This window comes from Gorilla gorilla, chromosome 11, assembly GCF_029281585.2.
Source record: "Gorilla gorilla gorilla isolate KB3781 chromosome 11, NHGRI_mGorGor1-v2.1_pri, whole genome shotgun sequence".
Lineage (NCBI taxonomy): Eukaryota > Metazoa > Chordata > Mammalia > Primates > Hominidae > Gorilla > Gorilla gorilla.
The window spans coordinates 79923152-79937925 of NC_073235.2; the positions used below are offsets into that span (position 1 = coordinate 79923152).

The 14774-nt window shown below is 36.6% G+C and overlaps 1 protein-coding gene across 2 annotated transcripts in view; it reads left to right on the plus strand.

Annotated features, from left to right (window-relative positions):
* Nucleotides 1-14774, plus strand: part of AGPS (alkylglycerone phosphate synthase) — a 157745-nt gene that overhangs the window by 58542 nt on the left and 84429 nt on the right. For both annotated transcript variants that reach the window (XM_031008691.3, XM_063695017.1), the window contains exon 8: nucleotides 471-551. In XM_031008691.3, the coding sequence (XP_030864551.1) occupies nucleotides 471-551 (81 nt within the window). The remainder of the gene's footprint in view (nucleotides 1-470; nucleotides 552-14774) is intronic.

Below are 14774 nucleotides of genomic sequence, written 5' to 3' on the forward strand. Positions count from 1 at the left end.
TTCTGATATTCTTAAATTAGATAGTGATTGCTATGTTAACACAGTGCAGATAGTATTTGCACAATGCCAGGACCTGTATATGCTGTTTTTTTACATGGAGTACCTCATTTAATTATTGTAGCCAACACTTTATGTATTATTACTATTTTACATTTTACAAATGAGGAAACAATAAGCTTAGACAGTTAAATAATTTGCCTAAGGTAAGAGAAGGAATTTAAATTAACCTCTGAATAAAGACAGAGTCTATGTTTTAAGCCAACCCCTGCATAATATGCTGCCTTTGTTACTATGTTGTCATGTTGTATAGTCTGGGATAAGTGGACTTGGTTTCCAGTGTGGGTGGTTGAGGGGAACCCTTCTTGCTTAATCACTGTCTTACCACTTGTTGCTTTGAATTAGGAAGTTATATTTCCTGAGAAAATATTAGTAGTTCCTGGAGATCAGATTTCTTTCTTCCTTTGCAACAGAATCGAATTCTCTGGGTTGATGAGAACAATTTGACAGCTCATGTAGAGGCTGGCATAACAGGACAAGAGTTGGAAAGACAGGTATGTTATTTATTTTTCTTATTTTTTTAAATTAACTTATATCAATTCTGATGTTATTTCTTTAATGAAAGTTTTCAAAACTGTATCCCCTCTATGAATGAAATACCTTTTATGATACATTCATTCACTCAAAGAATTTGTTTAGTTTCTATTATGGGTCAAGCATTGAGCTAGATTCTGAGGACATGATAGTGAATAAGGCATTGTCTCCTACCTTCAGGTAGCTTAGATTAGGACAGAAAGTTCGATAAATAATTAATTATTTGGAGTGAAAATTGCTATGTGGATGCTAAATGCAGGGTATTATGGATCATCAAATGGGGCTAGGTGGGAACGAGTTGGGCAAAGAAGGTATCACATAGGACCTGGCATTTTTTGTTGTTGTTGTTAGTACTGAGTCAGTGGCAAAGGACACAGCATTTAAAATGAGACTTTAGGATGAGTCTGAGTTAGCAAAACAGGAAAGAACAATCCAGAGGAAGGAGCATACATGCAGGGCTTCTCAGGGTGACTGTTGCTTTTTTTTTTTTTTTGAGACGGAGTCTCACTCTGTCGCCCAGGCTGCAGTGCAGTGACGTGATCTCGGTTCACTGCAAGCTCCGCCTCCTGGGTTCATGCCATTCTCCTGCCTCAGCCTCCCCAGTAGCTGGTACTACAGGCACCCACCACCGCGCCCGGCTAATTTTTTGTATTTTTAGTAGGACGGGGTTGCACCGTGGTCTCGGATCTCCTGACCTCGTGATCCGCCCGCCTCGGCCTCCTGAAGTTGGGATTACAGGCGTGAGCCACCACGCCTGGCCGACTGTTGCTTTTGAGGGTCTGCAGATAGCTGAATATGGCTGAAGGCTAGTGTGTGTATGGGAGAACATGTCTTCTTGGTATTTGTATATTGGGGGGGTGTGGGTACAGTAGTGGTAAAGGATCAAGCCAGGAAAACACGAAGAGTTCAGATCATAAAGGGCCTTATAAAGCCCCTTTTAGAAGTTTGAATTTTACTTTTTTACTGGTATTGTTCTGGCTGCTGTGTGGTGAAATGGGTGGTCTATGTAAGTGTGGACTAAGAGACTGCAACAATAATTTAGGCAAGAGCTGAGAGTGACATGAAGTAGTAGAAATGGAACAAAATGGAACAGTTTGAACATGGAATTCTAGGATCTTGGTGATATATTTCATCAGCTGGGTGAATATTGGTATTCATTGAACTTTTCAGTGCGCAATTTCATTGACAACTACTCATTTCATAAATTCATGAAATTCTTGGAGTTCTTATAGTACCTTTTTGGGATCCTAATGAATTTTTGGAAAACTTTAGGTTTCTTTCATAGATTCTAAGCAGGTAATAGTGAAAATAAATTGGTTCCTTCAACTTCCTCAAACATAATCAAGATAACGATAACTCAGCTTTTGTAAACAAAAATTAGAAACTCCAGTTTGTTAGTGATGTACTGACCATTTTGTTCAACTTGGGTTATAGAGACCCCTCTCCTCCAAACCTTTAATAGGAAGAGATGTGATGTGATTGTTATCTTATTTTGTTGTTGTTTTCTTTTCTTTCTTGAAAAGTTGATTGACATTGGTCTGCTCCTGACCATTTCTGGATGATAGGCTTTGAAAAAAAATTATTAAACTATTTAATTTTTATTTAATGCAGTAAGATGCAGATAACTGGAATAAAATTGAACTTATTTGTTGAGACAGTGTTAAAGATCCTCAATAAATTAAGGTTTTATATCAGATAAATAGATTTATCAATTATTATAGTTTATAATGAACTTTAGTGGGCAGAGTAATAGTATTTAATGAAAAAAACCTCTAAGAAGTCCTGTATCAGTATTCCATTATGCTTAAATGAGGCATTATCAGCACAGCACTTTTTTTTATAACAAAGAATGGCCTTTTATGTCACCAATTTTGTGTCTTTATTATAGCATTTGATGTAGTATTTTAACCTTTCCAAGTTTTCTTTTTTTTTTTAAAGGTTAGAATTAAAATTCAAGGAACATATTTCCTTGAAATTTAAATGACATTTTCCCAGACTAGGAACTTCTGATATTTTACCTACTAGTTCATTTCCCTAAATGCCAATATAGAACTTTCTTTTTTGCCTCCAGTAGGCTATAATGTAGTTCCTACAGCTATTTTGATCCCAGTAAAAGTTCTTCCTCATTAAACTTCTGTGTCCTTCAGATTCTACTTCAGTTGAGGTAACCAGTTTAAAACATCCTGCCTTTTCTTTCTGCAAGCTTAAAATGACACAAATACAGTAGTTGGGTAGCACAGATTTTAATCGCTTTAACTTGTAAATCACATTGATGTTAACATGATAAAATTTAATGGAAGCTGCTAACATGTCAATTATGGATTTGGAGAATTTTTCCTACGTTTATTAAATCTTTGGCTACTTTTATTGGTTAATAGTCTGAGGTTGTCTGACTCGAAGTTTTTTTTTCTGCTTAGGCACATCATCACTAATAACCTCACATTATCTTTCTTTGTTTCTAATAGCTCTCACTGCAAACCTCAAATATAGCTCCTAGCTGTGTGACCTTGGGCAAGTTACTCACCTTTAAGCCTCAGTTTCTTTACCTATAAAGTGGGTATCATAATTCCTACTTCGTGGGGTTTTTCGTCAAGATGAAATAAGTTAATTATGTGAACTACTTAGAACTTTGATTCATTCCACTAATTTTTATTGAGCACTATTTGCCTCATTCAGGCTAACAGACTTTAAATATTCTTTTTATGTGCTGTAGACTCCAAAATTTATATTATCATCCTAGACTTCTTTCCTGAACTGATATAGCCACTTGCCTAATTGATATCTCCACTTGCGTATTTACAGACATTTCAAACTCCGCATTTTAAAAACTGAATTTTTAGAGGAAAAATTTGCAATCTTGTCTCCAAAATGTGTCTGTTCTGTAGCCTTCTTCTTCTCTTCAGGAGATGGAAATTCAATTCCTTAGGCAGCTTGGGCCACAATCTTTGAAGTCATAGATTTTTGTTTTATATTGCTTTATAATAGCTTGAGATATAATTATGATCCAATATGTACAACTTAATGTGTACAATTTGATAAGTTTCGACATATGAATATAACCATGAAACCATCATCACAATCAAGATAATGAACATATCCACCAACCCCAAAAGTTTTCCTCTTTCTCCTTTATAATCCTTTCCCACTCCCACCCACAACCCTTAAGCAACCCCCCAGGAATCACTGACTTGCTTTCTGTCACGTAGATTTGCTTAAATTCCCTACAATTTTAATAAAGTGGAATCCTACAGTATGTATGGGAGGAGGGTCTGGCTTCTTTCACTAGGCATAATTATTTTGAAATTCAGCCATATTGTTGCATTTATCAGTAGTTCATTTCTTTTTGTTGCTCAGCAGTATTCCATTGTATAGATATGCCACTGTTTTGTTTATACATTCACCTGTTGATGAACACTTGGATTATTTCTAGTTTTGGGCTATTACAAACAAAGCTGCTAGGAACGTTCATGTGAAAGTTTTTATATAGACATATACGTTTGTTTCCTTTCGGTAAGTAACTGGAAATGGAATGAATAGATCAAAATGGTAGGTATATATTTACCTTTTTGAGAAACTATGAAGTTTTTTCCCAGACTGATTATATCATTTTATATTCCCACCAGCACTGTATAAGAGTTCCAGTTTCTCCATATCCTTGCCAATACTTTGTATTGTTAGTCTTTTTAATTTTAGTCTAAACTTTAGTAGGTACATAGTAGTATCTTATTGTAGGTTTGTTTTGTTTTGTTTTTTGAGACAGTGTCTCACGCTGCTGCCTGAGCTGGAGTGCAGTGGCACGATCATGGCTCACTGCAGCCTTGACCTCCCTGGGCTTAGGCAATCCTCCCACTTCAGCTTCCTGAGTAACTGAGACCACAGGCAAGTGCCACCATGCCTGGATAATCTTTATATTTTTTTGTAGAGATGGAATTTTTTGCCATGTTGCTCAGGCTGTTCCTGTACTCCTGGGCTCAAGTGTTCTGCCCACCTTGGCCTTCCAAAGTGTTGGGATTATAGGCTCGGGCCCCTGTGTCTGGCCTCATTGTAGTTTTAATTTATATTTCTCTAATGACTAGTGATGTTGAACATCTTTTCATGTGCTTATTTGCCATCCATATTCTTTATTGGTGAAGTTCTCCTTAAATTGTTTGCCCAATTTTTTTTTTTTTTTGAGATGGAGTGTCACTCTGTTGTCCAGGCTGGAGTGCAGTGGTGTGATCTCGGCTCACTGCAAGCTCCGCCTCCCGGGTTCATGCCATTCTCCTGCCTCAGCCTCCTGAGTAGCTGGGACTACAGGCCCCCGCCACCATGCCTGGCTAATTTTTTGTATTTTTAGTAGAGACGGGTTTTCACCACGTTAGCCAGGATGGTCTTGATCTCCTGACCTTGTGATCCATCCACCTTGGCCTCCCAAAGTGCTGGGATTACAGGTGTCAGCCACCACGCCCGGCCTATTTGCCCAATTTTAAGATTGGATTGTTTTCTTATTATTGAGTTTTGGAATTCTTTATTTATTCTGGGAATAAGTCTTTTTTCAGATATATGCTTTGCAAATATTTTCTTTCAGTCTGTGGTTTCTCTTTTCGTTTTCTTACAGTATCTTTTGAAGACCAGCTGTGTTTAATTTTTATGAAGCCCAGTGTATTAATTTGTCTTTCTATAATGCTTCTGCTGTTGTGTCATAATGCAAAGTTATAGAGATTTTCTCCCATTTGAGTTTTATAATTTTTAGTCTTAGATTTAGGTCTCTAATCAGTTTTGAAGATTTCTGAGTTATTATTTGTATATGGTATAAAATTGGATTGAAGTTAATGATTTTTGCACATGGATGTCCAATTGTTCAGCACCATTTATTGGAAAAGATTATCCTTTCTTCACTGAGTTGACTTTGCACCATCATTTAAAAAAATCTGTTGTCTATATATGTCTACTTCTAGTTCTGGACTCTATGTATGTCTCTCTCTGTGCTAATACTATACTGTTTGGATTACTATAGCTTTATCACAAGTCTTTTTCAAAGTTGTTTTGGCTATTCTAGGTTCTTTGTATTTCTATATGAACTTCATGTTCATATGGAAATGTCAGTTTCTGTTAAAAAAAGAAAAAGTCCCATTGGGATTTTGATTGGGATTGCGTTGACTCTATATATCAGTTTGAAGAGACTGACAGCTTAACAGTTTTGATTCTTCTGACCTGACCCATGAACATGGTATGTCTTTAGTTTTTTGTAGGTCTGTAATTTCTCTCAGCAGTGTCTTACGGTTTTCTATGTACATGTCTTTCATATATATATATACATATATGTATATATGTATATATGTATTTTAGAGACAAGATCTCATTCTGTTGCCCAGGCTGGAGTCTAGTGGCACCATCATAGCTCACTGTAACCTTAAACTCCTGGGCTTAAATGATCCTCCTGCTACAGCCTCCCCAGTAGCTAGGACTACAGGCATGTGCCACCATGCTTGGCTAATTTTTTAATTTTTCTGGAGACAGGGTCTTGCCATATTGCTGAGACTGGTCTCAAACTTCTCGCTTCAACCTACCATCCTGGCCTCCCAAAGTGTTGGGATTATCGGTATGAGCCACCATACCTGGCCTCGTATATTTTTAAAAACAGGATTTGTCCCTAAGTAGTACATATTTTTTGGTGCTGTTGTAAGTGGTATTTTAAAAAATTGTCAGTTTCTGGTTGTTCTTTAATAGTGTATAAAAATACAGTTTTTTATACTGATCTTATATCCTGCAACTTTACTAAATTCACTAAATTTTAACAAACTTTTTTTTTGTAGATCTCATTGGATTTTTTACATAGATGACTATGTTGTGTGTGAATAAAGACAGTTTTCTTTCTTTCTTTCCAATCTGTTTGCCTTTTTTTTCTTTTTCTCACCTGATTGTACTGGCCAGATAATGTTGAAAAGAAGCGAGACTTGTTTCTGATTTAGGAGAGATGTGTTCAGTCCTTTAACTATTAAGTATTTGTTAACTATAGGTGTTTTTTGTAGATGTCCTTTATCAAGTTGAAGAAGTCCCTTTCTTGTGTTAGTTTATAGAGTTTTAATTAGGAATGGATGTTGGATTTGTGAAAAAAATGTTATTTTGTGTCTTATAGTTGAGGTTAAGTTGAAGTAATTTATTTGAGTTCAGTCTTATTTTCTAAAGTAGAAAATCAGTGCTGATTTTTTCCCAATTATTGCTTTAGTGACATGCCACCAATTTTGATATGTTTATTTTCATTAATTTGAAAATATTTTCTACTTCTTTGATTTTTTTCTTTGATCCATGGTTTACTCACCATGTATATATGTTATTTAGTTCCCAATTATTTTGGGATTTTTCCAGATGTCTTTCTGTCATTGATTTCTATATTAATTTTGTTGTGTTCAGAAAACATACTTTATATGACTTGAATCCTTTCAAATTTATTACTACTTGTTTTATGGCCCACAGTACAGCCTATTTTTAAAATGTTCCATGTGCACTTGCAAAGAATGTGTTTTCCTGCTGCTGTTTGGTGAAGTAGTCTTTAAATGTCTGTTAGGTCAGATTGACTTATAATGTAATTCAGGTCTCTTATATTTTTTATTTTCTGTCTACTTGTTCTGTCAGTTATTGAAGGGGGGTATTAAAACCTCCAACAGTAATTGTAGATTTGTATATTTCTTCTGCAGTTCTATTTTTGCTTGGTGTATTTTAAAGCTCGGTTATTAGGAGGATAAATGTTCAGGATTGTTATGGCTTCTCGATTAACTGACCCTTTTGTCGTTATGAAATGACCTCCTTTATTTGTGATAACATGCTTTGCTCTGAAATCTGCTTTTTCTGATACTAAAATAGCTATTGGAGTTTTCTTAGCATGGTATATCTTTTTGCTTTTTCCACTATTTTACTCTTAATTAGTTTGTATCTTTATATTTAGAATGTTTTTCTTATAGGCGGCATATAATTGGTTCTTTTCTTTTTATCTAATTTGACAATCACTACCTTTTCATTGAGGTGAGATCATTTACCTTCAGTGTGATTTATTGTGGTTTAGTTTAAATCTTTCATCTTGCTATTCATTTTCTGTATTTCCCATCTGTTTTTGTTCTTCTTTCCCTCTTTTACTGCCTTTTTGGGATTTTTTTTTAAATGATATGCTTTATCTCTTTAGTTTCTTTAGTAGTTTTAAGTTTTTGTTTTGTTTTAGGATTTGAAGTATATATCTTTAACTTGTGTCAGCTACCTTTGAGTGATATTGTAATACTTTGCAGTATCATTTAAAAAATTTAAATAATATGAAAGCATCTTGTATATTTACCCATCTAGTTAACCTTTCCTATACCCTGAATTTTGTCTGATGTTATTTGCCTTCTGCTTGAAGGACTTCTTTTAACATGACTTTAGTGTGGGTCTGCTGTTGGCAAATTCTAATTTTGTCTGAAGAAGTCTTTATTTCACCTTAGTTTTTAAAAAAGATATTTGAAGTGAGTATATAATTGTAGATTGATATTCTTTCAGCAGTACAAAGATGTTGCTCCACTGTTACCTACTTTATTGCTTTTCATGAGAAATCTGATATTATCTTTGTCTTTGTTTCTGTGTATGTAATATGCTTTTTCCCCCTCTGGCTACTTTTTTTTTTTTTCTTTGAGACAGAGAGTTTCACTCTTGTTACCCAGGCTGGAGTGCAGTGGCCTGATATCTGCTCACCACAACCTTCGTCTCCTAGGTTCAAGCGATTCTCCTGCCTCAGCCTCCAGAGTAGCTGGGATTACAGGCATGCCCCACCACGCCCAGCTAATACTATATTTTTAGTAGAGATGGGGTTTTACCATGTTGGTCAGGCTGGTCTAAAACTCCTGACCTCTGATGTTCCACTGCCTCAGCCTCCCAAAATGCTGGGATTATAGGCATGAGCCACCACAGCCAGCCTAGGTTGCAGACTTTACGACACTTAACTTAAATACATCAGCACCATCTCCTAAAGACAGAAGAATAGTGTTCTTCTTTATAACTATAATACCATTATCATGTCTAAGAAAATCAGTAGTAATTTTTTTTTTTTTTTTTTGGAGACAGAGTCTTACTCTGTCGCTCAGCAGGCTGGAGTGCAGTGGTTCACCACAACCTCTGCCTCCCGGGTTCAAGTGATTCTCCTACCTCAGCGTCCCAAGTAGCTGGGATTACAAGCTTGAGCCACCATGCCCGGCTAATTTTGTATTTTTAGTAGAGACGGGGTTTCTCCATGTTGGTCAGGCTGGTCTCGAACTCCCGATCTCAGGTGATCCACCCACCTCGGCCTCCCAAAGTGCTGGGATTACAGGCGTGAGCCACTGCGCCCAGCCCCCTCTGGTTCCTTTTAGATTTTCTTGTTATCACTGGTTTGAACAATTTGATTGTCATGGACCTTGGTGTAGTTTTTCTCTGTGTTTCTTTTGTTGAGGATTCGTTAAGCTTTTTTGATTTGTGGCTTTATAGTTTTCATCAAATTTTGAAAAACTTTGTCCATTATTTCTTCAACTATCCAATAAACCCCCCTCCCCGCTGACCTTTAGGGACTCTATTTACTCACTTATTAGGCTCTTCGAAGTTCCACAGCTCACTGCTACTCTTCTCATTTTTTTCTTTTAGTTCCTGTTGCTATGTCTTGAAGTTCACTACTGTTTTATTTTGCTATGTCTTTTCTGCTCTTAATCCCATTAAATATATTTTTAAACTCAGACATTATATTTTTCATCTCCAGATGTTTAATTTGGGCCTTTTTATATCTTGCATGTCTCTACTTTTTGAACATATATAGAATACAGTTAAAATAACTGTTTTAGTGTTCTTGTCAGCTGTGTCTAACGTCTGTGTTAGTTCTGGATTGGTTTTGATTATTCACCCCCTAATGATTATGGGGTGTTTTCCCGCTTCTTTGTAGCTTGGTAATTTTTATTTTTATTTTATATATATTTTATTTTTATTTTTAATTTTATATTTTTAATTTTGAATGGTAATTTTTGATTAGATGGTAGCCATTGTGAATTTTGATGTTTTTCAATTCTACAAATATTCTTCAGCTTTTTTCCTGGGATGCACTTACGTGGAAACAGTTGATCCTCTAGTTCTTGCTTTTATGATCTTTTGCTTTTTTCAGTCTGAGACTAATTACTTTCCACTACTGTGATATGACATTGTTGGATATCCTACCTAATACTCTGTGAATTAATAGTTTTCTCAGTTGGACTAGTGGAAACAGGTACTGTTTCTGGCCCTCTGTGAGTGCTGGCACTATTCTCTAATCTACTGGTGTCCAGCCCTTTGAATGTGAGGACTTTTTTGGTGGCAGATATCATGAAAATTATGCATAGACCTTTTTTTTTTTTTTTTTAAGCTCATCAGCTGTTGTTAGTGTTAGTGTATTTTATGGGTGGCCCAAGACAATTCTTCTTCTTTCAGCGTGGCCCAGGGAAGCCAAAAGGCTGGACACCCGTGCTGTAATCCATCTGGAGTATTTCTTCCTCTGGTCTTTGGTATTTCACTCACTTGCATTTACTTTTCAGTACTCTGCTGAAGACCTGAGGGGTACACTCTGCAGATCTCCAGGCACCTCTCTTTGTACTGCTTTTTTCTGTACTTTTTCCTGTGAACTCTAAATGCCTTGATTGCCTTGACTGAGCTCTATGCTCAATCTCAACTCAGTGTTTGCCAAGTTGTGCCTGGATTCTGTTTCTGTGGAGCGCTAAACTAGGGTCAAGTCACAGTGCTCACCACCTGTGTTTACTTTCTCATAGGATCACCGTCCTTCCTGACTGCAAGTTCAGTGTTTGAAAACTTTTTTTTTCTTTTTTAAAATACAGGGATGGAGTCTCGCTATGTTGCCCAGGTTGGTCTTGAGCTCCTGGCATCAAGTGATCCTCCCGCCTCAGCCTCCTAAAGTGTTAGGATTACAGGCGTGAGCCACCATGCCTGGCCTGTTTCTTCTATTTTTCTGTGTTTTAGTCTTATTAGGTGGGAGGGTAAATCCTAGCTCCTTTAACTTCAGTTTGGGTACAGGGGGAAGTTCCTGCTCTGCTTTTTATTTTTTTCATCACACTTCTAATTATTCTATATAATTTAATTATGATTCTTAATTAATTTCAGTTTCCTTTACTATTTCTCCTGTTTTTTTTTAGCAGCATATACATTTTTCTCAATATTTCTCTATAATATAAGCACCATAATTTAGGGATTTTTTAAGCAATATATCTGAAGGTCAGTTTGTAGTCAGTAAATATTTGTTGTTTCAGTATTGAATTGGAACACAAGTGAGATAAAGCTTTTATTCCCATAGAGCTTCATGGCACATGGTAAATGGTTAATAAACACAGTTATTTTTATCTAGCGTCGTATGGGGCAGAGATGTTATTTTATTAAAAAAGAAATCTTGAGTCAGACATGGTGGCTTATGACTATAATACCAGCACTTTGGGAGGCCAAAGCAGGAGGAATGCTTGAGCCCAGGATTGGAGGCTGCAATGAGCCATGATTGTGCCATTATACTCCAGTTTGGGAGACAGAGTGAGACCCTTTCTCGGGGAACATGGTGGGTGAATATTTGATTAATTGTATGAGTAAATCTGTGGACCTTTCTTCAGCAAATTTTTCTTACCAGCTAATGGCATTAACAGAGACACAGGCCTTATAGGAGAAAGCGGCTAAATGTATATGATCTTAGATACCATTTGTTAAGCACTTACTATGCACCAGCAGTTGTTTCTCACTAAATTCGCATATTGTGGTATACTGCGGTATGCAAATTTTCTAACAACAGTAAATGACAAGTTTCAAACCCAGGGATTTTTGTTTGTTTTCTTAAACTTTTTGGCAAGAAAAACCCAGGTTTTCAACCATTACACTTTCTTCACTTATTTAGTAGGAAGTTAGTAAGATTTTAAATGAAGTAAATTTAAATTGGTGTGGTAGAGCTCATTCAGCGTGGGGAACATCTGGTTTTTTTGGTATCTTTATCTTTTGCTTTACACAATTCCTGGTATATAGTACCTGCTTGTAATTGGAGAAGATAATGAAGTAACCTACCAGACAAAAGAAACAAATTAATCGTATATATAATATTGGATATACTGATAGAAATAAAGTGTAACACCGCACTGTTAATACTAGACAGATCAACGAGACAGAAAATTAACAAGGATATTCAGGACTTGAACTCAGCTCTGGACCAAGCAGACCTAATAGACATCTACAGAAGTCTCCACCCCAAATCAACAGAATATGTATTCTTCTCAGCACCTCATCACACTTATTCTAAAATTGACCACGTAATTGGAAGTAAAACACTCCTCAGCAAATGCAAAAGAACAGAAATCATAACAAACAATTTCTCAGACCACAGTGCAATCAAATTAGAACTCAGGAATAAGAAACTCACTCAAAACCGCACAACTACTTGAAAACTGAACAATCTGCTCTTGAATGACTACTGGGTAGATAACGAAATGAAGGCAGAAATAAAGATGTTCTTTGAAACCAGTGAGAACGAAGACACAATGTACCAGAATCTCTGGGACACATTTAAAGCAGTGTGTAGAGGGAAATTTATAGCACTAAATGCCCACAAGAGAAAGCAGTGAGGATCTAAAATTGACACCCTAACATCAAAATTAAAAGAACTAGAGAAGCAACAGCAAATTCAAACACTAGCAGAAGACATGAAATAACTAAGATCAGAGCAGAACTGAAGGAGATAGAGACACAAGAAACCCTTCAAAAAATCAATGAATCCAGGAGCTGTTTTTTGAAAATATCAACAAAATAGACCGCTAGCCGACTAATAAAGAAGAAAAGAGAGAAGAATCAAATAGATGCAATAAAAAAAGATACAGGGGATATCACCACTGATCCCACAGAAATACAAACTACCATCAGAGAATACTATAAATGCCTCTACACAAATAAACTAGAAAATCTAGAAGAAATGGATAAATGCCTGGACACATACACCCTCCCAAGTCTAAGCCAGGAAGAAGTCAAATCCTTCAATAAACCAGTAAGAAGTCCTGAAATTGAGGCAGTAATTAATAGCCTACCAACCAAAAAAAGTACAGGGCTAGACGGATTCACAGCTGAATTCTACCAGAGATACAAAGAGGAGCTGGTGTACCATTCCTTCTGAAACTATTCCAAACAATAGAAAAAGAGGGACTCCTCCCTAACTCATTTTATGAGGCCAGCATCATCCTGATATCAAAAGCTGGCAGAGACACAACAAAAAAAGAAAATTTCAGGCTAATATCCCTGATGAACATTGATGCGAAAATCCTTAATAAAATACTGGCAAACCGAACGAATCCAGCAGCACATCAAAAAGCTTATCCACCACAAGCAAGTTGGCTTCATACCTGGGATGCAAGGCTGGTTCAACATACGCAAATAAATCAATGTAATCCATCACATAAACAGAACCAAGGACACAAACCACATGATAATCTCAATAGATGCAGAAAAGGCCTTCAATAAAATTCAACACCCCTTCATGATAAAAACTCTCAATAAACTAGGTATCGATGGAACGTATCTCAAAATATTAAGAGCTATTTATGACAAACCCACAGCCAATATCATACCGAATGGGCAAAAGCTGGAAGCATTCTCTTTGAAAACTGGCACAAGACAAGGATCTCCTCTCTCACCACTCCTATTCAACATGGTATTGGAAGTTCTGGCCAGGGCAATCAGGCAAGAGAAAGAAATAAAGGGTATTCAAATAGGAAGAGAGGAAGTCAAATTGTCTCTGTTTGCAGATGACATGATTGTATATTTAGAAAACCCCATCGTCTCAGCCCAAAATCTCCTTAAGCTGATAAGCAACTTCCACAAAGTCTCAGGATACAAAATCAATGTGCAAAAATCACAAGTATTCCTATACACCAATAACAGAGAGCCAAATCATGAGTGAACTCCTATTCCCAGTTGCTACTAAGAGAATAAAATACCTAGGAATCCAACTTACAAGGGATGTGAAGGACCTCTTCAAGGAGAACTACAAACTGCTGCTCAAGGAAATAAGAGAGAACACAAACAAATGGAAAAACATTCCATGCTCATGGATAGGAAGAATCAATACCATGAAAATGGCCATACTGCCCAAAGTAATTTGTAGATGAAATGCTATTCCCATCAAGCTACCACTTACTTTCTTCACAGAATTGGAAAAAACTACTTTAAACTTCATATGGAACAAAAAAAGAGCCCACGTAGCCAAGACAATCCTGGGCAAGAAGAACAAAGCTGGAGGCATCATGCTACCTGACTTCAAACTATACTACAAGGCCACAGTAACCAAAACAGCATGATACTGGTACCAAAACAGATATATAGGCCAATGGAAAAGAACGGAGGCCTCAGAAATAACACCACACATCTACAACCATCTAATCTTTCACAAACCTGATACAAGCCATGGGGGAAAGATTCCCTATTTAATCAATGATGTTGGGAAAACTGGCTAGCCATATGCAGAAAACTGTAACTGGACCCCTTCCTTACACCTTATGCAAAAGTCAACTCAAGATGGATCAAAGACTTAAATGCAAGACCTAGGACCATAAAAATCCTAGAAGAAAACCTGGGCAATGCCATTTAGGACATAGGCATGGGCAAAGACTTCATGTCTAAAACACCAAAAGCAATGGCAACAAAAGCCAAAATTGACAAATGGGATTTAATTAACCTAAAGAGCTTCTGCACAGCAAAAGAAACTATCATCAGAGTGAACAGACAACCTACAGAATGGGAGAAAATTTTTGTAATCTATCCATCTGACAAAGGGCTAATATCCAGAATCTACAAAGAACATAAATAAATTTACAAGAAAAAAACAACCCCATCAAAAAATGGGCAAAGGATATGAACAGACACTTCTCAAAAGAAGACATTTATGCAGCCAACAGACATGTGAAAAAATGCTCATCATCACTGGTCATTAGCGAAATGCAAATCAAAACCACAATGAGATACCATTTCACACCAGTTAGAATGGCAATCATTAAAAAATCAAGAAACAACATATGCTGGAGAGGTTGTGGAAAAATAGGAACGCTCTTATGCTGTTGGTGGGAGTGTAAATTAGTTCAACCATTGTGGAAGACAGTGTGGCAATTTCTCAAGGATCTAGAACTAGAAATACCATTTGACCCAGCAATCCCATTACT